This window comes from Peromyscus californicus, unplaced genomic scaffold (genome assembly GCF_007827085.1).
Source record: "Peromyscus californicus insignis strain IS unplaced genomic scaffold, ASM782708v3 Scaffold_5__1_contigs__length_169319896, whole genome shotgun sequence".
NCBI lineage: Eukaryota > Metazoa > Chordata > Mammalia > Rodentia > Cricetidae > Peromyscus > Peromyscus californicus.
This window is the reverse complement of record NW_026294573.1, coordinates 90,839,124-90,865,191: the sequence shown is the minus strand read 5'-3', so window position 1 is coordinate 90,865,191 and position 26,068 is coordinate 90,839,124. Positions and strand designations below refer to the sequence as shown.

The 26,068-nt window shown below is 48.0% G+C and overlaps 1 protein-coding gene across 5 annotated transcripts in view; it reads right to left on the bottom strand.

The window, feature by feature from the left end:
• Positions 1-585: 585 nt before the first annotated feature.
• Epb41l4b (erythrocyte membrane protein band 4.1 like 4B) overlaps positions 586-26,068 on the bottom strand; it is a 151,496-nt gene continuing 126,013 nt past the window's right edge. For 2 of the 5 annotated variants that reach the window (XM_052717809.1, XM_052717808.1), the window contains 6 exons: positions 25,275-25,461; positions 22,265-22,342; positions 15,053-15,169; positions 12,812-12,883; positions 4,848-4,993; positions 586-769 (listed from right to left, as the gene is read on the bottom strand). In XM_052717809.1, the coding sequence (XP_052573769.1) occupies positions 700-769; positions 4,848-4,993; positions 12,812-12,883; positions 15,053-15,169; positions 22,265-22,342; positions 25,275-25,461 (670 nt within the window). In that variant the 3' untranslated portion in view covers positions 586-699. The remainder of the gene's footprint in view (positions 770-4,847; positions 4,994-12,811; positions 12,884-15,052; positions 15,170-22,264; positions 22,343-25,274; positions 25,462-26,068) is intronic. The other 3 variants (XM_052717804.1, XM_052717805.1, XM_052717807.1) reach the window with 3 other exon arrangements.

Here is a 26,068-nt window from a genome sequence, read left to right as displayed (position 1 = left end):
AATGAGTCTTCCTGATACTGAATCATCTTGACCTTGTCAAGATTTTTGGATGATGTAAGTTAGAATTTCCTACATGGGGCTCCAAGATAAATTCCTTTTATCCCAGGTTATGTTGTATCCAATGAGTTCACACATTCAATTTTATGTCAGGTTAAGCTGATGTATTTTCAGTTGTAGTAATATGTAACCTTTTTTCCATTCATCTGTTCATGTCTGAATAAAAATAAATGATTTTATAAGATCTGTGTATTTACCAGTGTAAATGGAAAAACCAGCAGAGTAAAGAATTATTCTCTCATTAAAAATGATCCATTTTAACAAACAGCCAAAGCTTGGTGCAAGTTTCGATCATAAAAAAGTCACATAGTAGAGTATGAGCGGGGGATTCTGTGCCGCGTTAGCCCCTGGGGTTACTAACAGATGCACACAGGAACCGCTGAACAGAAATCCCCCTTCTTCTAGAAACTTCCTACCAAACCCTGTCTCCACTGCATTGAGCAGTAGAAAAACCTCTCATGCTCAGGAGACATAAAAATAACTTTCCCAGCGAAGTCAAGCCGGAAGCTGGCTTCCGCTAACCCTGGAGACCTGGGCGGACAGAGCACACTTCTGGACGTCGTGCCGCAGTGAGCACACCGAGCCCGAGGAAAGGAAGCGGACGAAGGCACCATGCCATCTCCAGGCAGCAAGGGCAGAGCCTCACAGTTCGGTCATCAGCAATCTTTTCATCATCTTCTCTCTTTCCAGTTCTTGCCGGAGCGTCTCTGCACTGAGAAAGAGCAAGGGGCCAAGGGGTAAGACAAAGACTCAACATCTGCCGCTGTGGGCGGAACCTAAATGATCTCACGCTGCTGACATTTGGACTTGCCTTGTTGGCACTGCTGGGACGCCCTTGCATTGGCTAGCACTACAGTGAGCTGAAACTGTCTGGCTACTGAGGGGTTTCCTCACCCCTGGGGCTGAGGGCGTCCTTGGGGGGACTTGTTTTATGTCATTCATCTTTACCATCTCACAGCCGAGTGTGGGGATCTGCTCAACGAAAGTCTCTTGAATGAATGAGAAGGTATCCCCGGGGCTAGATTTTTTTCCTTTAAAAAATTTTAACTTAGTTGGGCATGGTAGTGCACGCCTTTAATCCTAGCACATGAGAAGCAGAGACGGATGGGTCTCTGAGTTGGATGCCAGTCTGCCCTATGTAGTGAGTTCCAGGGCAGCCAGGGCTATGTAGAAAGACCCTGTCTCAAAGTAAATGAATGAATGAATAAATAATCAATTATTGTTGTTGTTGTTGTATGTATGTATGTGCAATTGTGAGCACACCCACGCACACAGATGCCTATCTGCCATTGTGCACCTGAAGGTCAAAGGTCTCCTTTCTCTGAAGCATTGAACTCCAGTCATCAGGCTTTCTGGACAAGTGTTTCCGTCCCTGAGTCATCTGGTGCCTGGGTGGTAATGGTGGGGGTGTTGGCTTTCTTTCAAGTATGCTTTAAGTACATTTTATATGATTTTTCTCCTAGAGTATAAGTTGGCTAATGTCCAAAGTGATGTTTTAACCAAGAGTGTCTTATGTTTAATGAGTAAAATAAAGGGGAGAGGAAAGATTGAAGGAGAAAGGGAAAGAAAGGGGAAGGGAGGTCAGGAACATTAAAAACTGGCTGCTTTGAAGGACTGCTTTTGACGGCTTGGTGCTTGGACCAGAATGTCCCCCATAGGCTCACATGTTTGAACATTTGGTACCCAGTCGGTGGTGCTGTTCGGGAGGTTATGGCAATGCAGCCTTCCTGGAGGAGGTGTGTCACCATTACCAGGACAAGCTTTGAGAGACATAGCCTCCCCCTACTGCCAAGTCACCCTCTCCGCTTTGTGCTCACATCAAAGGCAGAGATGTGAGCTCTCGGCTTCCTGTTTCTGCGGCCATGCTGGTTGTCTGCTGCCGTGTCTCTGCCCTGCCGTGATGGATTCTTTCCCTCTGGAATCGGGAGCCAAAATAAACTCTTTCTTCCGTAAGTTGCCCTTAGTCACGATGTTTTATCACAGCCACAGAAAGGTAACTAAGACACCTATGGACCTTGTTTCTACTGCTTAAATAAATACACATAGAGAGGCAGCTGTGTAAGGGTGGTGTGTGTGTGTGGGTGTGCACGCACACACATACTTTGCTTGGCTGGAACCCAGAGTCTCATGCCTCTTAGACAAACGTTCTGGCACTGAACTACTGCCCAGTCCTGGTGTGTAGTCTATCCATCTTCCTCTTCAAAATGATGGATATCTCTCCATCTCTCTTGCTCTCCCTTTTAAGACAGGCCTGCCAGCCCCGTAGTGGAGGTGCATGCCTTTAATTCCAGCACTCAAGAGGCAGAAGCAGGTGGATCTCTATGAGTTTGAGACTAGCCTGGTCTATAGAGCTAGTTTCAGGACAACCAAGGCTGCACAGAGAAACCTTGCCTCAAAACAACAACAATAAAAAGACAAGGTTGCCTAGGCTAGTCTCAAACTTGTAGCCTCAGACAATTCTCCCAGTTCTGACTCCCAAGTAGCCTGGAACTACAGGTGTATCCCACTACATAGGACTTACAAGGTATATACTTTTTAAAGATTCTTATTTTTAATTTGTGTGTGCATGCCACATGTGTACAGGTGTCCAATGAGGCCAGAAGAGGACACCAGATCCCCTGGAGCTGGAGTTAAAGGCGGTTGTGAGTCACCCAAGGTGAGTGCTGAGAACAGAACTTGGGTTCTCTAGGAGAACAGCAGGCACTCTTAACTGCTAAGCCATCCAGCCAGGCACTAAAATGTGTATTTTTAAAGGCAAAGAGTAATTTTAATAATCTCACTCTGCCACAGTCACAAGGCCCCATACAACCTGGCCCCCATACAACCTGGCCCGGATGTACAGCTGTAGTGACTTACTGCTGTCATCCACCCTGCCTCACTGAGGAAAACCCTAAATCAACCTCCTAGCTTCGATAGCTCTTAGTTGTTTAGAGATTTACTTTCGGAGGTCCCACCGCTGAGCATCATTTACCTGTCTCGCTACCTTGGCTGTGGATAACATGTCTGACAAGTGGACTGTGGTGATGGTGGTCGTCCAGGTTACCTTTCAAGGACAAGAGAATCTGTCTTGGGCTGGGTGTGTGTAAAGTGTCTGTCTTGTAAGCACAATGACCTGAGTTCCATCCCCAAGTAAAAATGTCAGGTGTGGCACATAGCGCTGGGGAAGTAGGGGCAGAAGGACCCCTGAAGCTCGCCAGCCAGCCAGCCTGGCCTAACCATTAGTGAGAGTGCCAGGGCAGTGAGAGGCCTTGTCTTAAAGAGGTGAATGATGGTCCTGAGGATGGCACCTAAAGCTGTCCACTGGCCTCCATGCATACATGTGCACACACTTGCACCTGCACACACACACACACATACACACACACACACACACACACACACACACACACACACACACACACACACACAACGTCTCTTTTGGTAGAAACACTGACTTCACTTGGGCCTGAAGATATCATATGGGGCCTGGTGCAGGTAGGAAGGCTTGCTATCCATCTCCTTTGCTGCCTTATCTTTGGGGCCAGCATCTGCTCCACTCGGCACACCGATCATTTAAGAAGTGTTTTGTCCAGAGCTATAATAGAGGGCTGACTTGACCTAGATTTGCCTAGTCTCCCCCTGACTTTAAGGCTAAAAATACCTGCTTGCCCCCATGGCTGGAAATACAGACCACAAAAGGAGCACAAATATTCGGAACCCCCTGCCTGTTCCCAGAAAAGACATGAGTGTCTCTCCCTTTATCTACAGGACTCCCTCCTCACTCCTGCCTTGTGTCTTTAACCCCGCAGTTCTCCAGAGCCAAGAGGCTACTTTGTGGCAATTCCTCTATTCCTCCTGTCACTCTCTCCTGAGTCCCTGGTCTCCTCAAGTGACAGCAGAATCTAAGCTTTTTCTCATGACCACACACTGTCCCCTTAATCTCTCTTAATCATGCCAGGTGTGCCCAAGTCACCCAGGACGGATGAGTCCCCCTGCCAAGCCTACTCTTCCCCGACTATGTGCAACCTGCTCCCCACCACCTTCAGGTATCAATTCGATGAAGTCATCCCAACCTGTCCTATTGCCTGTCACTGTCCCAGTTTACTCCCTGCCCCTGACATCACACACACACACACACACACACACACACACACACACACACACACACACACACACACACAGTTGTTTGTCTGCTTCTCTCGCCTTCATGTACGAAAGTGCAAACCCCGGAAGGGCTGGACTTTATCTGTTGGTTCAGTGTCCAACCCTAGCACCTAGAACACAGTGTATCACTTGGAGACCTTCCCTTACAGGCTAAATGAATGGAAGAATGAATGGGAGGGGCTCAGTCAGTGAAGTGCTTCTCTTGGAAGGATGAGGACCTGAGTTCAGGTCTCCAGCGCCCAAGGAAAGCCTGGCTTGGTGATGTGTGTGTATCTGCAATCCCAGAGCTGGGAAAGTAGAGACAAGCAGATCCCTCGATCTCACTGGCCACCCAGCCTCCCTGAATTCAGGAACCCCAGTTTTAACAAGAGATTGTGTCTCAAAAAATAACAGAGAAAACAACCGGTCATGATACCACCCAATGTTGACCTCTGGCCTCCATATATACATACATACATATGCATTGCATGTGCACTCTCACATAGGTGTGCACACACTCACATGAACATGGACATATACCACACACCTTCACGCACACTAGAAAAAGGAATGAATGAGAGACTATAGGTCACAGACAAGGTGAGCTAGCATCTAGGTCTGGCTCCCTGTCATCAGGATACCTGTAGATGCTTCCTCACGTGACTCACCTGGTTGTCAGAGAGGCAGGCTTCCGGGAGGTGTAGATGGTCTGTACTGTGGACACGGTCTCTGTCAGGGGCCGCAGCGCCGCTGCTGGAATCAACGGGGAAGACTGGCCAGGACAGTACTGCAACTGGTTCTCTCTGAAGTCTGCCTGGAGAGGAAGCAGACAAGGAAGATCAATCGCCAGGCCCATCCTCATCCTGTCAAGTGCTCTCCAGGCCTCACTGTACTGCTCTTGTTGTTTTAATAATAGCTAAAGTCACCACGCACTTTCAAATTATCTTAAATGATCTGACTCTGTGCCAGACACCAGGCTAAGCACCTCCCATACATTATCTCTTGACAACCTATAAGGCAGAGTTCATCTATCACCGAATCTTAGAAAACATTCTTTGGAAGATGCATCATTTTTGCGCTGTGCCACAGGAAAAGCAAAACCTGGTACTCAGAGATTATTGTGTTGTATTTTGTAGTAAACATTGTGATTTCAGGGCCAGAGAGATGGTTCAGTGGTTAAGAGCACTTGCTACTCCTGCGGAGGACCTAGGTTGAACTCCCAGCACCCATATGGTGACTCACAATGGCCAGCAACTCCAGTTTCCAGGGGATCTGATGTCTTCTTCTGGCCTCAGTGGTTACTGCAGGCACATGGTGCACATGAGCTCACACAACACTCACATGAACATGAAAATAAATGAACAAACAAACATCCAATTTCATGACATTAAAAGATGAAAAAAATAGTACATCCTAGCACCGCTTTTATGGAAAAGGAAAGTGAACCTTAGAGAGTTTAAGTCTTCCAATTGAGGTCACCCAGCAAGTAAAATTGATTCTGTGTGTGTGTGTGTGTGTGTGTGTGTGTGTGTGTGTGTGTGTGTGTGGCATGACATGGCACATATGTGGAGGCCATGGAACAACTTGAAGGAGACAGTTCTCTTCTACCACGTGGATCTCAGGAATTGAACAGACTTAGGTCATTACCTCTTTACCTACTGAGTCATCTCGAAAGTTCCAAGAAATAATGAAGGACAGTGCTCAGGGACTTGGGAGATGGCACTGTCAGAAAAGTACTTGCCACACAAGCATGTGGAGCTGAGTTCAAATCCCAGGCACCCACATGAAAAGCCAGGTCCAGCAGCACACATCTGTAACCCCAACACTATCCCAACAAGGCAGAGACAAGAGGACCCCTCAATATAGGTTCAGGGAGAGACTCTGTCTCAAAAAATGAGGTGGAGGGAGCTGGAGACATGGCCCAGTAGTTCAGAGTGCTTGATGTTCTCCCAGAGGATCTGAGTTCAGTTCCCAGCACCTAAGTCATGTGGCTCAAAACTCCAGTTCTAGGGTATCCGGTACCACCAGCTAGTCTCTGTGGGGACTACTACTCTTGCCTCTACAAACACCCACACATGCATGGAATGCACTCATACAGTCACACATGCACACATGCAAATAGAAATAAGTAAAAATAAATCTTAAAAACAAAAGATAGAAAGTGATTAAGGAAGACCCCGATGTTGATCTCTGGCCTTTACATACCTATATGTACACACACACAGTACGCATATCCACATAGATACGTAACACAGAGAGACAGGTGCCACACTAACTGTATTAAGAAACAGAGTTTGTGGAATGCATTAGTGAATGTTCTTCACTGATAGAGTGCACAGTGGATCCAGAATATGGTCCCCAGACAGCAACATCACCATTAGTTTGATACTTGGTAAAAATGCTCAGGCTCCACTCAAGATGCTGGAGCCAGACAGCCCAACATAGTAGACTTTCACAAGACTTCCAGATGGTTCTGATCCACAGCATTTTCAGAACCACTGACCTGCAGCACTCTGCCTAGTCCAGAGAGGGAAATCGCCTGCCATTTTCATTACAAGACAAGATGTGCTTATTACTTTTCCACAGAAAGCTTAAGAAGAGAAGCAGCTGTTGGGAGGCTGAGAGTGGTGGGGATGCGGACTACATACCGAGACTCCCAATAACGCCAAAACCAAAATGAACACCAACAACCAAAGAATATAAGTGAAGACCATTTATAATCCCTTATTGCTGTCATTAACATATTAGTCAAGAGTAGATTTTCCTGCATCGTTTTTGCTCTACATCCTTAAAGATTTTTGATGATTTTATTTTATGTGCATGTGTGTTTTGCTTGCATATATGTATGTGCATTAGTGCACATATGGCACCCAGGTGATGGGTGTCAGATGCTCTGGAACTGGAGTTACAGACAGATGTGAGCCACCATGTGGGTGCTAGGAGCCAAACCCAGGTCCTCTGAAAGAACAGCCAGTGCTCTTAACTTCAGCCCCCTTATGTAGCTTGAGAGTTTTCTCTCCGGGTCCCGCCAAGCCCAGGCAGTCCGACAGCCCACTTATAAAATAAACACACAGACGCTTACATTATTTAAACTGTTTGGCCTAATGGCTCAGGCTTCTTGTTAACTGTTCTTATATCTTAAATTAACCCATTTCTATAAATCTATACCTTGCCACGTGGCTCGTGGCTTACCGGCATCTTCACATGCTGCTTGTCATGGCGGCGGCTGGCAGTGGCTCCCTCTGCCTTCCTGTTCTCTCAATTCTCCTCTCTGTTAGTCCCGCCTATACTTCCTGTCTGGCTACTGGCCAATCAGTGTTTTATTTATTGACCAATCAGCAACACATTTGACATACAGACCATCCCACAGCACCCTTATTTTTTTGGGAAAAAAAAAAGTTCATATATAAAGATTGTGTGTGTGTGTGTGTGTGTGTGTGTGTGTGTGTGTATACTTGATTTTATTTTATTTTATTTTATTTTATTTTATTTGTAATGCTGGTTCTTGGCTCTGAATTTGGAGAAATTTATCACCCAGCTTTCTACAGAGGCTTTGATCTTTGAGTGCATAATGACCTTCCTGGTGATGGCACAGAAGATGAACTGTCTTGAAAAGTCTGCTGCAAAGAAGCACAAAGCCCCGTTTGTGTCTCACGTCCCCTCCTAAAAGGGAGACGAACGTGTTTGAAACAGAGACGCACCAAGGAATGACTGTTGTTGGGTCTCTGTCAAAGCATCACTTTGGAGAAGCAGTTCTACATGGCAGTATGTCACATGTACAGCTGTGCACATGCTTGTCTAGCATGTGAGGCTTGCAACAGAGACCTGTGTGTGTGTGACACTCCCTTGCACTGCTCATCAGGTCACCCTGGCTCACCACTTTCCAGGCACACGGCAGGATGAAACCTGACTGCCTTCCCTGCGGCACAGGTGACCGTGTGCTTCGCTCTGCTCCGTGAAATAAGGGCTGGAGCTGTGTGTCCTTCCACCGAAAAATTTAGGGACCAAGTATGTGGCTTGCTTCTCTTTTCCTTTCGGCCACCGTGCGTGGGGATGCCCCACACAGCAGCTGCAGGTCCATAACCTGGGCAGCGCAGAGCAGAGCCTTTGGTATGCCTCTGAGAGCTGGGTGGCACATGCAGGAAAGTCGTGTGCGTTTAAAAGCCTGGCCTGCATGCTCTGGCAGCTGGCTAATGGGAGGTTGTGTTGCTTCAGTGAGTGGGTGACGGGTGGGCTTCTGGGGCCATTTCTGAGGGGCGTTTACACTGTCAGTAAAATTATCTGTGTCAGCAGTCATGACACTCATTATGGGTGTGCACCCATTTTTGGTGAGGGGACGACACCAGTCGCACTTAAGAATGATCCTGAAGAAGCAGCAAATTTTCTTATTAATACCTAACCCTTGTCTTTTTAAAATCTCTCTTAAATGATGGAATGAATAAGCTATTACTTTCAGTGGGATGAAGCAGGCAACAGAAGAACACGGCCGGTCGGGAAGAGGAACTTGGGCCAGACGCAGACAGTGATCTCACTGGGAGAACATGTGGGTCTAGACGGAGCGACCTCAGGCTGTGAGTGTGGAAATCTAACACCACGGCTCGAGAGAGATCACTTGGTTGATACGGACCAACATTCTCCATCAATTAAGAAAACTCAGGGTCAAACAGGGCCTGGACCAATTGCTAGTTCAGCTCTGTGCCGAGTCCTCTAGAGCTGTTAAAGGCCCTGTGGCTGCAACCAGGACAGACCTGGAGGCTTGGAGAGTGCTAAGTGTCATGTCCTTGTATAGAAGAAGCGACCTTATGCAGGGGTGAGAAAATTAGAAGCCCGAGGCCACGGGTTTGGCTTCTGCTGCCAACCAGCTGCCAATACCACCTGTCTTCACTTTCTTCTACTCCCTACCCGAGTTACTCCCTAACAGCCTAGTCCTTGTCACCAGCCGAGTCTTTCAAGGGCCAGCACATCATGCCATTTGTCCTTTCCCACAGTCCAGGCTTCTTCCAGACACTTACTCTTATGGCCCATGTGTTGAAGGCTTGGTCCCCTTATATAGAAAGAGGTGACTGGAGCATGTGAGAAGGGACTAATTTGTTAATAATCTCATAGCTGAGTGGGCTACTGGGAAGTGGGGGCTAGTTGGAGGAAGTGGGCCACTGGGGGTGTTCCCGGGCCCTTCCTTGGCCACTTCCTGCTTCTGGCTGCCGCAGGGGCAGCTCTGCTGTGCCATACCCTTGCCCTACGCCATCTCTGCTCAGTATCAGGCTAAAGGCAATGGAGCCAGCTGGCCATCTATCTGTTGAGTCCTCTGAAGCAATGACCCCGGTGATACTTTCCCTTTCCAAGTTGTTTCTCTCAGGGACTTTATCACAGTGATAGGAATATCAGCGCATGGACTTCCTGTCTGTCTATGTTCTGGACTGCAGGAATCGGGCAACTATTTGTCCCTCCCCCTCACCAATCTAGTATCTTACCAGCCTCCTAAATATCTCCCCCAACTGTATACTTCTCCCCACCTCCGCCATCAAAATCACTCAGGGGCAAGCTCTCCGCACACTCTCTTAAGCTACTGCCCTAGATTTATTTCTAGACTCTTGTTCTAAACCTGTTCTGTCTGGACCCAAGTGTTCTCCCACTGTGATCACAAAGCTGCTTTCTAAAAACATCTACACTGTCACTGCCCTGTTCTAACATCTTCCAAAGGCTTCCCATCGCTGTTGGGAAAGGGCCAGGCGTGGCTTTGCTCCTACAGCGTTTGTGTCTCTTTCTCCTCTCACACCCCAGGCTCCTGCTCTTCTGTATTCCAGTTCCCTGTCCTTTTCAGTCCCTTGAATGTGTGATGGCCTGTCCCCTCGCCCCCCAGGACTCCGGTTCATGCTGTTCCCTCTGTCTGCTCCAGATGCCTTTGAGCCACTCTTGCCCAGGGCTTTAAAGTCCCAGTGTGATTGCTGACATTGGCTTCCAGCTCCATCTGTGCTCCCAGCTTTCAAGAAGGGCTTCCCTGAGCGTGTCTCATCACTGCCAAGACTGGGAAGGAGACCAGCGTGGCCCCCATCATGGCCAACTGAGGGAGGCGGAACAGACCTTTCAGCTGAGGATCTGTGTCCAGCAAACTGCAGGGTGGGTTGGCTGTACAAGCTTCAGGGCAACAGTACTGAGCCTCTTGGCATAGCCCAGGCAGCTCTGTCCTCTCATTAAAGCAAGCTCTTGACCCTAGAAAGAAATCTAGGCACGTAGTTTCCCTCCACAGAGAGGTGGCCAAAAACCGTCTTACCTCTGCTCATCTTTTGAAATCTAAGGGAAACAGTGCTCCTTCCTTCCATGTCTCCATAGGTAGTGACCATCAGCTAGATCCCTACTGTACTCAGGGCCGGACCTCAGACCCCTTGGAGACCCTTCAGGGAAGACAGAAACCCTTGAGGGTCTCATGGATCATATGAGTTCAGAGGTCACAAGTGACTCCTGGCAGCGGGGAGAGGGAGGGGAAGTAGGGACGGCCTGTGGCCTCTCACTTCTGCTCTCTGTAGCAGCTCACTATAAAGTGGGATTCTGCAGAAACTTCCAGGCAAGAATGGGTTGGGCATCTAAAAATAAGTATGGAAATAATCACTGCTGTCATTCTGGAGAGGAAGAAAATATGACATTCAAAATGTTTGAAGTGGGGCTGGAGAGACGGCTCAGCAGGTAAGAGCACTTGCTGTTCTTACAGAGCACCTGGGTTTAGTTCCCAGCACACACCCGGTGGCTCATAAGCATCTGTAACTCCAGTTCCAGAGGATCCAATGTCTTCTTCTTTCTTCTGTGGGCACCAGGCATACATGTGGCACACACCTATACATGCAGGTACAATGCTCAGACACATAAAATAGAATATAAATCTCAAAAAATGTTTCAACACATTTAATCTATTTTCTGAGTTCTAATGAAGACAGGGAAAGAGGCGGCCGTGAGGAGCCCATGGCCAGGACTTGGACATGGTCCTGGTCCTTGGACTACCATCTCTACAGCCTGGAGAGTCAGCAGTCATCACAGACATTTAGGAGCTATCTGTATGGGGCAAGTGCATTTGGATCCCAGTCCCTTTTGATACAGCTTTCAACCAGGCTATTTCTTCTTCTTCTTCTTCCTAAGGACGTGGTTCAGTAGGTAAAATGCTTGCTGCAGATGAGGACCTAAGCTCTACCTCCAGAACCTATGCTAAATAAAGCATGTGTGACTGTGCACGCTTGGGATCCCAGCACCGGGGAGGTGGGGACAGGAGGACTCCTTGGGCTTGGTGGCCAGCCAGCCTAGGTAAGTCAGTGAGTCCCAGGTCTATGAGAGACCATGTCAAGAACAAGGTAGATGGCACCAAAGGAATGATATCTGAAGTGTTTTCTCTTTCTTTGTCTCTCTGTTTCTCTCCTACACACACACACACACACACACACACACACACACACACACACACACACACTTACTACACACATGCACACAAACACATGCATGAAGGCAGATGGTCTGTGTGGTAAAGTGACTTACCTAAGACCACACACCATTATCAAGATGCAGATCCAACCCAGAACAACTGAAAACAGGTGTTAAAACAAGTACATTGCACACATGACAGCACTATTTCCAGTTGCCAAAAGTGGACACCACCCAACTCCCCATGAATAAGTCAATGGATAAACAGAGTGCAGTAAAACCATACTGCGGAATGTTATTCTACCGTAAAGAGAAAGGAGGTGTAGATTCACGTTCCAAAATAGATGGATCTGAAAACATGGTGGCACATGCCTTTAATCCTAGCACTGGGGAGGCTGAGGCCAGCCTGGACCACAGACTAGGAGCCTAAAAGTAGACATGAAACTAAGGGAACACAGAGGACTAGTGGGATAGGGAGGGGCATGGCAAGGGGCGTATGCTCAATGTACAATACACACTTGTATGACCCTTTTTAAAACTAAAATGTAAATTTTAAAAAGCCTGAGTGATCTGGGAAAATGGTTCAGTGGATAAGTATTTGCCATGTAAATGCGGGGACTGGAGCTCAGAGCCCCAGCACCCACAAAAGAGCTGGACTAGCATGGTGGCCGGCTTGTAGTTCTAGCACTAAAGGGATCCCTGGGGCAAGTTGTCTAGCTAGACTAGAGGAACCACTGGTGAGTTCTGGCTTTGGCAAGTCTGCCTCAGTAAGTAGTGTGGATAGTTATCCAAAAAATAAAAAATAAAAAGACCCCCAACATCAAGCTATGGCCTCCACACATGTGCACCTGTACACAAATATGTATCCACACACCACACATACCCCCACACTGAAAAAGAGTAGGCCTAAGCTTTATATAATCTTTAAAACTACCCAGACATTCAGTGAATTCCGTGAGTACTGAATGCACGGAGGAACGCAGTGGAAAGGAAAGATTGAAAATACTTGCTTTTTCTCTCTCAGAAAGTACCGTTGAAAGGAGAGGGAGGCGGTCATTGTTCAATAAACACAGTAAATGCTACTGACTGGTCTTAATACGGTTAATTTTCTGTGAATCTCATCTCAATAAAGTAAAACAGAGTCCAATCCCAGGGCCTCTTGCCCCGACAGCCTTCCCCGTGGGAAGTGATGGCTCACAGTGCGGCCCTGCCATCTGGGTCTACTCACAGTGAACTGTGGCCCTGTGGTGAAGGGGTCAGGAAACGGGTTCATCATCGGTTCTGCCGGGAATGTCTTTATCTTAAAAAAATAAGATAAAATAAAGACAAGGGTTTACCTTCATGCCAGAAAACATTTTTAAGTCGTTACCAGTACACCTTTAGAACTGAGAGGAAGGATCCCAGGAAGTTTAGGCGCCTTCATCTCTCTGCAGTGGAGGAGGCAGGCCTGTCTGCCTGGGTCACATGGTATGTATGACATGTTTGCCTTGCCTAGAACTCCCTTTATGGGGACTTTCAGGACAGTGTCCCAAGCCTGCTCCAGAAAAGGCTACCCTCAAGGAAGATGAGGAGGCAATCCCAATGGACCTGGGGCGACCTCTGAGGGCTTTGCCACAGCTGTGGGATATGGCAAGAGGCTTCTGAATGGTCTGTTGGAGACAGCATATCTCAGCTGGTGGGGCCTGTTAAAGGAGAAGGCAGTCTCTGCCAGATGACTTGCATTGTTCAACCCCTGTACAATCTGAGCAGCAGAACTCCTGAGGAGAGCACATGGAGGCAGAAAATATCTTGCCACTATGGCCTTTGGGAATAGAAGGTAATGTACTTGGAAGTGACCAATGATTCAATCCAGAAAGTTAGTTTCAGTGAGGCTGACGCTCCAGTCAGCAGGTGAGGGCAGCCTCTCTCTCTTTTTGCTCATTTTGCCTTTGGCTTCTTGGAGACCTTGGAAAATGAAAGGGCTGATTTCTCTGAGCCAGTATATACCAGGAGAGCCAGAGGCCTGGTGACTGTGACACTAGCTCTGTCTTGGTCCTCAGGCCCAGAAACCACCTGTGCAGGCAAGGACTGTTGACAAGGCACAGAGGCCATCCCTGCCCAGGGAGGGGCAGCCCCTTTGAGTCCTATGGGATCTTGTCTATGGACTCTGGGACAGTCCCTTGGTACTTTCACACTGTTCTAAAGGGAAGGGAGGCACAGGACACTGCAGACCAGACCCAAATCAGAAGCTCTTTTCTGAATAGGCAGAACAAGTGTCAGTCAATATGGGGATAACGATATCTTTACACTGTATATGCAGTAATGTTCACCCCAACCCAACTTTTCCTTCAGTCAGATCTGTTCAAATAAATGTCCCCAAATTTCCAGAATGAGCCACAAGCTCCCAAAGACTTGAGCCAAAACTTACGCAGTACACTCTCCCATTCTCTTTGCCTTGCCTAACAGATTGACCTGGCATTCGGAAATAAATGTCATAGCGATAAGAAATCTGCAGATAAGTTCTCAGGCCAACCAGAATAGAGAGGAAGTGCTTCCTTACAGCTAGTAATGAAACGTGGAAGTTAGCAGCTTCAAGCCACGGCCTTACACTGCTGTCTAAGAAGCTCCATTCTCATGATCTCCCAATGCTCTCTGGTACAGCGGAGCACACCTACTGCATTCTGGTGGCACTTTCCAACTCCAGAGCCATTTCAGAAGGAGGCAAAAGCCAAAGTCATCCTACATCACTCAAAAGGGTCTAGACTAAGGAACTGAAACCCCAGACACAAAAATGATCCATGTTCCTTAAAACAGTGACAGACTGCAAACAGCACACTTCCTAACATGAGGGACTGAGGTTTGTGGTACCCCTTTTGCTTGATGGGATATAAATGGCCATGTAGGATGTGGCAATGAGAACAAGACAGAAACACCACAGTGCTATATAAAAGGGGGAAAATTGGAGACAACATGGCTACTATTACTTAACAGGTAAAGTTATGAATGAACATGAATAAACAGAGGGAAACATGTGAAGGTAAAAAAAAATATGCTCAGTTATGATTAAGATGGTTCCTTTTAAGTCATCATGTAGCACTCCTGGTGTGTCATGATGTCAGTAAATAGAAGAGGGAGGTGAGTGTAAAACTGTATTTGCCACAGGACAGACACTTAAGACCCCAGAAGGTGACTACCAGAGTGTATGTTCCTCTCTGGGAAAGTATCTTTTCTCATCCAAGTTCTCAGAAAGCAAATGGCTCTTGGTTCTTGAGAGCTATGGAGGAAGGGGTAGGAGCAGGGTGTGTGTCTTGGTTTGGCCAACCCCAGCTGGACCCCAAGTTCCCCATCCATACAGGGATGAGAGTACCCCACAGCAGGGCTCTTTGGAGGTCTGGCGCCTCTGCACGTCCATCATTCCAGCTACTGCCTTACCTGGGGCTCCTGCCACCTCACGAGTCCCAGCAGGCCCCCACCCTGTCAGGGTACCTACCAGCCTCGTTTTGATTGGAGGGTACATGCAAACTCCAGTGGTCTCTTCCTTCATGGGGAGAGAGAGTGGAGGAGAGCAGCGAGAGTGGGCACAGTGAGGGCTGCTGGCGGGCTCTGCCTGCTCACAGGAGAGGAGGAGAGACAGGGAGGAAGAGGTGGTGAGACAGGAGGAGAGAGAGGAGACAGGGGAGGGAAAGGAGAGAAAGACAGCACGGTGCAAGACAGATCTGGCAACTCAGACTCCTCTCCAGCCAGCATCCCCATGGCTGCTCTCTAGATGCTGTCAGCCTCTGGAGTGCTCACTGCCAGTCCCACCCACTGCCCTCCTCTCTGCCTCTCTTCTCTCTGGCCTTCTCCTCTCTTCTCCAATCCATGTGCAGAAGGACAAACCAAACCCCTTCCCAGGGATGGCAGAGAAAGACTATCTCCTTGTGCCGGGAGCATAGGACTGGGAGCAGCTCCCCACCCCCCACCCCCCACCCCCCACCCCCCACCCCCAGCATCGCCAGGGTTTGGAAGCATTGCCCAGGCCAAGGCACGAACAGCGCCATGAATTAGCAATGGCAGGATGGGAGCAATATGTGGGCTGGCCACACACTTGAGAGCATTTGCCTGCCACACCCAGTGCCAGCCCACCCTCAGCCAAGGAAGGGTACTGCCTAAGGTGGGCAGGGGAGTGAGTGTCCAGCAGAGGATGCCAAGAGAGAGCTGCACCCCTAAGAAGCACAGAGTTCAGGATCTCATACTCCTGGCTCTCTGCCATCTGCATTCAGAACTCAGACAGAGCCTCCCACTTTCCTCATCCGTGAGTCCAGGTTTAGGCATCTCCTTACTGGAAGTGGGGGGCGTCCTGCTGCTCCGCTGGAAGACATACCAAGCATTGTGGAGAAAGTGCCACACTTTTGAGATGCCAGTTCCCCCACCCCCCCATGGGGGAGGTCTCTGAGGAGTGCCATGTGCCCAGCAAAGGAACAAAGCTTGTTTGGGTGAGGATGAGGATGGCAAACAGAAGATGTTCAGTGTTAGGAAGATAGGACTGCTGAAGGGTTAGTGTGGGCTTCAGGGAGGGACCACCACTCCAGAGAACAAATACATGCATCGTTTAGCTCAGGAAACTTGGCAGCATCCCACAGTGAGGATTAAAATACAGCCTCTGGGCAGCTTTCACTAAAAAGAATGATCAAGGAAATTACAGGCCGCCTTCCTTCTCTAAATCCCTCCGATTCTGCCCTCTGACAACCGCAGAGCTGAGAAGCTGCCAGGGGCTTTCACAGCCGTAACCTCTCCAACAGACCTGCTTCCCATTCACATTTGGGAGATGCAGAGACTGTTTCAGTCAAAGTCGGAATCCCAGGTTCCACCCCTTCTTTGTTGATTGTTTCTAAGGCCTTTCTTCAGAGCTAAGTGAATCCAAATTAGTCGCCTGCAGTTAAAGTTTACCAGCCTACTTAAAATCCTCCTCCTGTTCTCTTCGGTCCTCAGGAGAGATCCTACCTGCTTAAGAAATTACAAGATGTTGCTTGTAGGAGCCTGGCTGGTGTCAAGACCCCAGGGTGTCCACGCTCCATTTAGAACCAGCCACACCAGGGACTCTCCACGTATACCTCCACACATAAGCCCCTGGGCCCCTACTCCTGCTGATAGCAACAGGAACTTAACATATGTTTAGTGAAGGAAATAAAATCTGTCACAAATAACCAAAAAACATCCTATCACCTAATAGTCAGAATTTGGACCGATGGTGATTAGGAATAATTGAAGACTTTGTCCAGTGCTGGACTTTTATGGTAAATGCTCCAATACTTTTGACCTTCCTAAATAGTTCCTGAGTAGATGTAAATGAATGAACGTTCCTGATCTCCTAGTAAATCCACAACCTTGACTCTTAGTCAATGAGCAGGAAACAAAGTATCAACAACATGTCTAACAGGATACTTCGGATGCCAATTTGCTTTTTCTCCTGGCTCTTCCCTTCTTGTTTGGGGCGTTTCTGCATTTATTACACCACTTTTTTTGTATAGATAATTAGCTTTTGAGTTTTAAAATATAACCCTTTGGGAGAATAGAACGATTCTTGGCATCAATAAATAATAATGTTGTTGTTTAGGGGGGGGGGGATTCTTTTTCATAGGCTCAGGAAAGAACACTGCTAGTCTGAGTAGAGAAGAGAAAGTCGTTCCGACAGAGACGGGAAGACAAGCTAGAATACTAGGTAATGAGGCCACAGTGAGCTAGTCCCCTCTCTTAGGGCCTAAGCTAGGAACAGGAACTAAAGAGCAAGGAAGAAGAGTCCCTGGTCAGGTAGAGCTAGGAGGCAGTAGGTCCCAGGACAGAATGCCCCCAGGACAGAATGCCCCCAGGACAGAATGATGGCCAGGAAGTGAAAACAGTGATCCCCCCAGAAGCCCCACTAGAGATGCAGAGAGTATCCAGATGTATCTATGAATGATAACACAGTGCACTGACCAGACTTTTCTACACCCCTCCTGAACCCTGGGGGACAACGAAGAAGCCATGGGGAAATAGAGGACACCTAGACTTCAGATTTAGTGTCAACCCACCTGGAAGAATGGAGTTCAAAACAAATACTAAGTGGTTGACCCAACTGGAAACCCAGTCCTGACGCCCTACCAGGACCTGATCCCATGTCCCATGTGGCCTTCCTCAGTCCAGACCCATGTCTCCCAGTCATGTACACACTTTACTACCATGCCATGTCCCAGGATGAACTGGCTCTCTTTGTAGCGTTGTGGCTGAGTAGTTTAGAAGACACAGAGCTCAGGGAGGGGCAAGCTCCACAGGGTGGGGGGAGTCAAGAACAGAGAGGACAGTTGTTTATGTCTGTTACCAGCAGGAGGGAGGCTGACTGGCTGACCCAATGCAAGGCAGGACTCTGTGTGCCTCGGGTCCCCTTTTGACTCTTCTTATTTTTTTCTTTTCTTTCTTTCTTTCTTTCTTTCTTTCTTTCTTTCTTTCTTTCTTTCTTTCTTTCTTTCTTTCTTTCTTTTCCTTCTTTTTCTGGACCTGGATACTTTGAAATGCTCCACCTCACAGATACTGGGCCAAGATGGAGAGTCATAACATGATATTAGTTCTCATAGAATCGTGGTAGAACATTCTTGAATGAATGCCAGAACATCTGGTCCTATTCTTCCCTCTCCAGTTCCCTTCTAGTGCTGGCCTGAGGATTACAGGGTACTGAAGACATCTCAATCAGGAGGAGAGAGGAAACTGGACAGAGGCTGTGAGCCTGGAGGTGACTATAGGAGAGAGGTCTCCTGCTGTGTGATGTCAGCAGAGAATTTTAACGTTCTTGTCTGGTAAAGTGCAACCTTCTTCTTTTGAAGGGAAGATCCAGAGAGTGGCCCGGGGCCAAGAGTACAGATCTGGCAGCCAATAAACCACACCTCATCCAGGCTGAGTCTCTTAGACCGCAGACACAACCTTCTCCGTTCTCATGCCTCAAAAGGGAACTGCAGGACCCAACTTGAGTTGAGGCTTCGAGCATCCCGGAGCTTCCTCCAAGCCTAGGCTCTGGAGGTAATGTTGAGGCCAGTGGACCTGGCAAGCTTCAAGGACTGCTTAGGGGAACAAAAGAGACACATCCTGACTCAAGTCACCTGCCATAAGGCTTGGGTTCTAGTCTTAGGCCTGATGCCAACCTGCTGTGTGAGTGTGAACAAGTGCACATCCCTGTCTGAGCCTTGGTTTCTATGTCTGTAGGGGAAGAAACAGGATGAAGTGGCCCCAAAGCTCCACATGCACTGACAGGCTGGACACAAGCCAGGCATGGAGCTTCGCTTTCACGGCTGCACCCCAACCTCAAGTCTAGGACACCGAAAGGGACACAAACTGATACGGTGGTCCCTGGGAGCAGGTTTCCCAGTCCCAAGTGCTGAGTCCACTCTTTCCTGAGCTGTCCACCGGCAAAGTGAGAGAGATGCTGCTGTTCTACAGGACACATGAAAGGGACTAGACGACGGAAGAAGCAGACTGCCACGTCTTCCTTCCCTCTCACTCTTTGCCACTCACGGAAACAGGACTCATTTGGAACGAGGAAAGGTCAGAGTCTGTGGTGCCAAGGAAAGCTCCCAGACACATCCTCTGCAGAACCTGTGCATGCACACTTGGACCTCAAGGCATCCTGAGAACACAGTCACTCTGAACCTCTCGGGGGGCAGCCTCAGTGCAACCCAAGGACCTCAGCTGCATATACAGTGCAGCACCCTGGACTCCGTTTCACAGCTGAGTCAGAGTTGTCCAGAGATGTAGAGAAGCATCCCCAAAGCGGATGGGTGACCATCCCTGAAGGGGGACAGTCACTTGGCACATCTCTAGGAGTCCCTACCATATGCTGTTTCCTTCCTAACCCCAGCCTGCAATATCCAAGCCAAGGTCTTTTGATTCTACAAGTAATTAAATCTATATGACCGAACACAAGTTTTCGAGAGGAATCCTATTACTCTTGTAAGAAGTCATGATGTATTTTAACCATAGTTCTTAATTATGGTCAATAAATTGACCATAGTTCTTAGATCCACCAGGCACTTTAGTAAATTAATACTTTCTTCATGCTGGCTTTTGATATAGAATAGCAAAGGCCCTTTTTTAAGTCAGGGTTTCACACTGATTACAGATGTGTGTTACTATGCTTGGGTGAGACTATTTTAGTTCTCAAACAAACTCCTCTTCATACTGTAAAATCCAGTGGCCCCAGACAGGGGACAGCAGCTTACACCAACGCATATGGTGTCTACTGCAGCATAATTGAACAGCTTGGAATTTGCCCATCAGTCCAACTTAGAGGAATAGCTTTCCCTGGCTCCTAATTCCTGCTATGCATAGTTCCTTTCACATGGTCCTCAGAACTTCGCTGTCTCCTCCATTCTCCTTCATAGGTTCTCAGGATGCACCCTAAGAGTTCCCAGATCTCTCTGGCTAGCTACCCTCCAGCTGGACTGGATGTTCTCAGGTGGCTGCCAGGGATTCCATCTCCCACAAGGCCCTCCTGGACAAGAGGCTTCAGCTGGCATGTATCTGGCAGCTCCTGACCAAGGCATGTTGCTTTCTGACTGTCCTCCATGCCCCCCTTCTCTTCCTCATCCTGGAAATCACTTCTTTTCAAAGTGGCCAATTCCCCGAAGAGGAGGCCAGATTGTTTCCAAGCCAATGCACAGAGCAGAGGAGGAGGGGCCAGATACCAAGGTTCCAGATCCCACGTGGTCCTGTGTGATTTGCCTATTCCGGGACTCAGTCTCTGCATCTGTGCAAAAGGCTGATGAGGTCATGCTGAAAGGTCACGAGCTGGGATAACTGTTGGAAGGGAAGGGGAAAAGGGTACTTTGGTCTTGACAACTTATCTAACAAGAAGACCATGAGTAACCATGACATACGCTCAGTTGTGATGGTCCCCCGAGCAGGGTCTTCCCTGGCAGCTCTCAGCTGCTCTTAGACTGGTCCAACTTGCTAGGCAAAAAAAGATGGCTATAGAAATGATAAGCACTGTGTCTACCCAGACTCTCCTGAAAGCCTCCTGAAGAGTCTTTTCTCTGCAAGTTGATGACTCTTCCTCCTGGCCTCTCCCCGAGCATCTTCTACACAGCTCTTACATGGTGCCTGGCCATTTATCAACCTGGACACCCTTGAGCTGCCCTCTAACCTGGAACTATCCTATAACTAAGAACAAAGCTCTCAGGAAATAGGTTCTGACTTAATTCATATTTTACCTCACAGCCCAAATGGTGATTTATGTCCAGCCCAAAGTGGACCACGATTTATACTCAATTTTATTGAGATATCAGGCTGAGCCTAGCCAAAAGTTACTTCCAAGTTTGCCTGTATTATCTAATAACACATTTGTGTCGCACTCTAGTCTCAATGTGGCGCTCTCTCTCTCTCTCTCTCTCTCTCTCTCTCTCTCTGTGTGTGTGTGTGTGTGTGTGTGTGTGTGTGTGTGTGTGTATTCCCCCCTCCCTCCTTCTCCTCTTTCTCTTCTGAGACAAAGATATCCTGATATCCCCACTTTAGGGAGACAGGATACTGTCCAATGGCAAGATTCTTAAAGGGGGAGCAGAAAGCTGAGGATGCAGCTCAGCTGGCAGATGCTTGCACAGTGTTCAGGAAAGCCTGGGTTCACTTCTCAGCACTGCATAAACCAGGTATGGGGATGCACACCTGGTGCAGTGGTTTGAAAGAAAATGGCCCCCAAAGGGAATGGCACTTTTGGGAGGTATAGTTTCATTGGAGTAGGTGTAGTCTTGTTCAAGGAAGTGTGCTACTGGGGAGGCGGGTTTTGAGGTCTCATATATGCTCAAGCCACACCCAGTGTCTCAGATCACTTCCTGTTGCCTGTGAGCCAAGATGTAAGACTCTCAGCTCCTTTTCCAGTACCATGCCTGCCGGCATGCTGCCTTGCTTCCCACCATGATGATAATGGACTGAACCTCTGAACTGTAAGCAAGCCACCCCAATTAAATGTTTTCCTTTATAAGAGTTGCCATGGTCATGGTGTCTCTTCACAGCAGTAGAAACTCTAAGACACCTGGTATCCCAGAACTCAGGAATTAGAGGTAGGAGGATCTGAAGTTCAAGGGCATCCCTGTCTACATAGCAAGTACAAAGTCAGCCTGGGCTACATGAGACCTTGTCTCAAAAAAACAAAACACAAAATGATTGCGTGTGTGGAGAGTGGCCAGATACTAGAATAAGAACTTGCCTGCCTGTCTCCTTTACTGTTCTGTCCTATAAAAAAGGCTTCTCGGCTGCAGGAGTCCCACGAGGGCCACTATCCCTAACGGGAGACCTGTGTACAGGAGAGATGATGGTAGGGGGCATAACGGGTCTGGAAAGCCAGAGAAGAGCCTTGAGCCAGTGTTTCAGACCAGATGGATTGCCAAAAGCAATAGCAAGAGATGAGTGGGCATGCAGGGCACAGCCTGGGAAGCCAGGAAGCTGAGACCCAAGCATGGAGGAGCTCCATTACACTCGAGGAGCAGCGGACAGGCGCAGGCAGGACCCCGACAGCCACCCTGAGGAGAAGGAGCACCCCTCCATCAAGAGCCCCCAAAGTTGACGGGGCCCTGGTGTCTGACCCTTCCCGAGTGCTTCCAGAATACATGGAAGTCCTCCAACAGCAGTGCCCACCTCTCCATCCTCCCACTGCCAGACGCATCTATGGTCTGTGGCTTTTCTGCTTTTAGAAAAATAAGTTTACCAGAGGAGTGGCTTCTGTGAAGTCCATCAGCAGGTCACCTGGCCCCAAGGTGAAGGTGCCTCCATGGTCAGAGGGACTCTGCGAAGGCAAGCAGATATGTCCCTGGTTAGTGATACCCAGAGCAAATGACGGGGCTCAAAAAGGGGTGGGGAGAGGCTGCACTTTCCTAACAATGAGCTGCTCAGAGTGCAAACTTCTCCCCACAACATGTCCCTCCCTCAGCAGTGTGCAAAATAGCCAGGCTGAACCCCAACTTTCCCCTGAAATCTGGATGGATAGAAATAGGGTAAGCTGTTGGATCTGGCCTTTTAAAAGCTACAAACCAGTTTCCTTCAGTGCTTTGAGACTTTTTTATTTTACTGGTTTTAGGGGAACCGCTTCAAAGAGTCTGCAGAATATATAAATAGAACAAGAAGCCATCCCTCACGGAGAGTCAGGGAATAATAGAGAGGACCATGAGGAGGGTCGCTGGAACCTCTCAAGAGTGTTCAAGAAAATGCTTTGTCCTGCTCTGGGGTCCTAGCTGCACAGGCAGATCCCATGCCCTTTGAGGAAGCACAAAACACAACTCACAACCCATCAATTTGACATAAGGCTCCTAAAATAGAGAGACGGCCAGCAGAGGGAGCCCTGGAGCTTTTGGGAGGATGTGGTTGCTCCCCATTCCATACACTGGAATGCTGCAGCCTGGTTTTTAACCAGCTGTGGTATACACGAAAGGAACCTGTCTCCCACTTGACAAACTGTAAGAAAGGTCCCGGTTACAGGCAGTGAAGCCAGTATGGTGGTTCACATCTATAATCCTGGCACTTGGGAGGCTAGGGCAGACAACTTCCCATGGGTTCAAGGCCATCCTGAGTCACAGAGTAAGTAAGCACCAGACCAGCCAGCTATGTAGCAAAACTCTACCTCAAGCAAAACGAAATTCAAAAAAGATGCCAGGATTCATTCTCTAGTGCCCCAGAGAGCCCCAGTCTGCACTACTCAACACAGTCACACTCTTGTGTCTATTTTAGACACATGAAGAAAAGACCTTGGGAAAGACGGACCTCATCATACAGTATACGGGCCTGGAACACCGCTGTTTAGATCTTGCCAAGAATCGTGACCCTGGAAAGCTGCATAAGCCTCAGGGATCCAGTGGCTATCACGAGGCCCAGCGAGGTCTCCGTGCCGATCTGAGCTTTGGTGCCGAGCTTCTCATTTTCAAGAGTGGGGGAAGCTAAGGCTCAAGGAATATGGGCTTTGAAAAAGATTGCCCTTCGGGGAGCTGTTACTGGCATGTGAATGGGGGAGCTAGAACCCACTGGAGCTTCCATCTTGTTGTCAGGGTACCTGCTCCCTATATATATCTTTCCTCAGGAAGTTGCATGAACCACAGCCATCTTTGGCTCAGCAGGGACAGTAACAGGGTCAATTGTATTTGAACCCAACTGCCGAAGAGTAACCGGTGATAGAGACAGCCAGAGAAAAGCAAGAAAGTATTTCACAAAAGGCCTCTGTCACCAGCATTCACGTTTGCAACTTCCTGATTTCAAACTGAGTGGTATTTCTCATTTTCAAACAATTAACACACCTTATCCAAATATAAAGCATGGGATGGGAACACATCTATGTTTTTCTATTTCTCCAAATTGTCCATTATAGAGTGGGGCTAGGGGGGCACTACTCTTCCCTTTACTTTTATGATATTTTAAGATGGTTTAAAACACTTTTTATCTTTTGAAGTTACACTTATTTGTTGTATGTGTGCATACATGCACGTGGACATATGCCACAGTGTGGGTGTGGAGGTCAGGGGACAACTTTGGGGAGTCAGCTCTTTCCTTACACCGTGTAGGTCTTGGGGACCCAATTCAGATCACCAGACTTGGAGTCAAACACCTTTAACTCCTGCGCTCTCTTACCAGCCCTGAAGAGGGAATTTTACTTGTTTGTTGTTTGTCTGTCTGTTTGCAGGACAGGGTCTCACTATGTAGCCCTGGATGGCTGTCCTGGAACTCACTCAGGAGACCAGGCTGGCCTTGAACTCATAGACACCCACCTGCTTCTGCTTTCTAAGTGCTGAGACTAAAGACGTATGCCTCCATACCTGGCTTTAAAGGCACCCAGGGCCACAGAGTGATATAAAACAACATTACCCCCAAGAATCTCCTAAACATTCCCTAAAATACAGTGCATGCTCTTTACTTTTACATTGTAAAATGTCTCTCATAAATGCTTGTCATATACTTAGTTTTACATCATAAAATGTCTCTCATAAATGCTTGTCATATACTTTGTTCCTTTTAAAAATTAATTAATTAGGGCCGGGCGGTGGTGGCACACACCTTTAATCCCAGCACTTGGGAGGCAGAAGCAGGTGGATCGCTGTGAGTTCGAGGCCAGCCTGGTCTACAGAGTGAGTTTCAGGACAGGCACCAGAGCTACACAGAGAAACCCTGTCCCAAAAAAAAAAAAAAAATCAGTTAATTAATTTGTTGGATTGTGTTTTTAAGACAGGGTTCCTTTGTGTAACAGCTCTGGCTGTCCTGTAACTCGCTTATAGACCAGGCTGGCCTCGAACTCACAGAGACCCACCTGCCTCTGCCTCCCTAGTGCTGGGATTAAAAGGCATTCACCATCACTACCCAGCTGCTCCTTTTATTTTTAATTATCAACTCTTTTGCCTTGGAACCAAACTTAATCTCATCATTTTAAACTGGCTTTGCTTTTTTAAAGACAGGTCTCACATTAGCCTTGAACTCACTATATAGTGGAGTATGACCTGAAACTTCTGATCCCACCTTCACCCCCTGAGTTAGGATTATGGGTGTGTGCCCCTGTGCCTGGCCTACCTGTGCTAGGGATCAAATAACGTAGCTTTAACTCTACCAACTGAGTTAAATTACCAGTCTGGTTTTACTGTTTTTTAATGCATGCATGCAAGCAACTGATTATGCAAAATTTAAGTGCTCAAGCCGAGTGCCATTTACTAAGTGTGTATTATGCCTCAGGCTCTTTCCCATACCTTGGCCCCTGGGGACAGTGGGCTCTTGACTTCTGACTTCTGAGGCGAGCTGACTTTCTGGACTTTGGGGGACGCCAGCGGCACTGAGACTTGAGTGGCAGACATCGTGGTGTTTGTGGTTGTGGCTGTGGTGGCTCCCACTGCCTCAGCCAGGTCTGGAGGGAGGTCATCTTCATCACTGCGGTTACTAAAAGCACATGAAGCTCTGCTCATTACAATAATACACAGCTTGTGAGGGGCGCAGGGAGGGGAGAAGAGGCCAAAATGGGAGGACACGGCTCTCCAAATCGATGCCCACTCAACGGTAAGCTTACAAGATCCAAGACCAAAAGCCAGTGTGTGTGTGTGTGTGTGTGTGTGTGTGTGTGTGTGTGTGTGTGTGATTGCGGCAAACCACACATAACATGATGTTTATCATTTTAACCACTTATATACAAACCCTTCTGTGGCGTGACCTACATTTACAGTTATGTAGCCACCCCACTACACAATCCCCAACCTTGTCCCTCTCTCCAGGAGCTTGCCTATTCCTGAGCCCTCACGGAAGCAAGTGATGTTTTCAAAATCCAACAACACTGTGGTATATAACAAAATGCCTTTCCCTTTTATGTTGAGAAATGCTCCACTGCATGGCCATATCATATTTCCTTAGCTGTGTATTTGCTGGTAGACACTTGGCTGGACACTCATGTCACAGTAAGTCCAAATAGATGCAGAGGGTATGCACTATAGGCTCCACTTCTGCGAGGCAGCAGGAATCAAGCTCATGAACCATCTCTCTAACCCTTTTCATT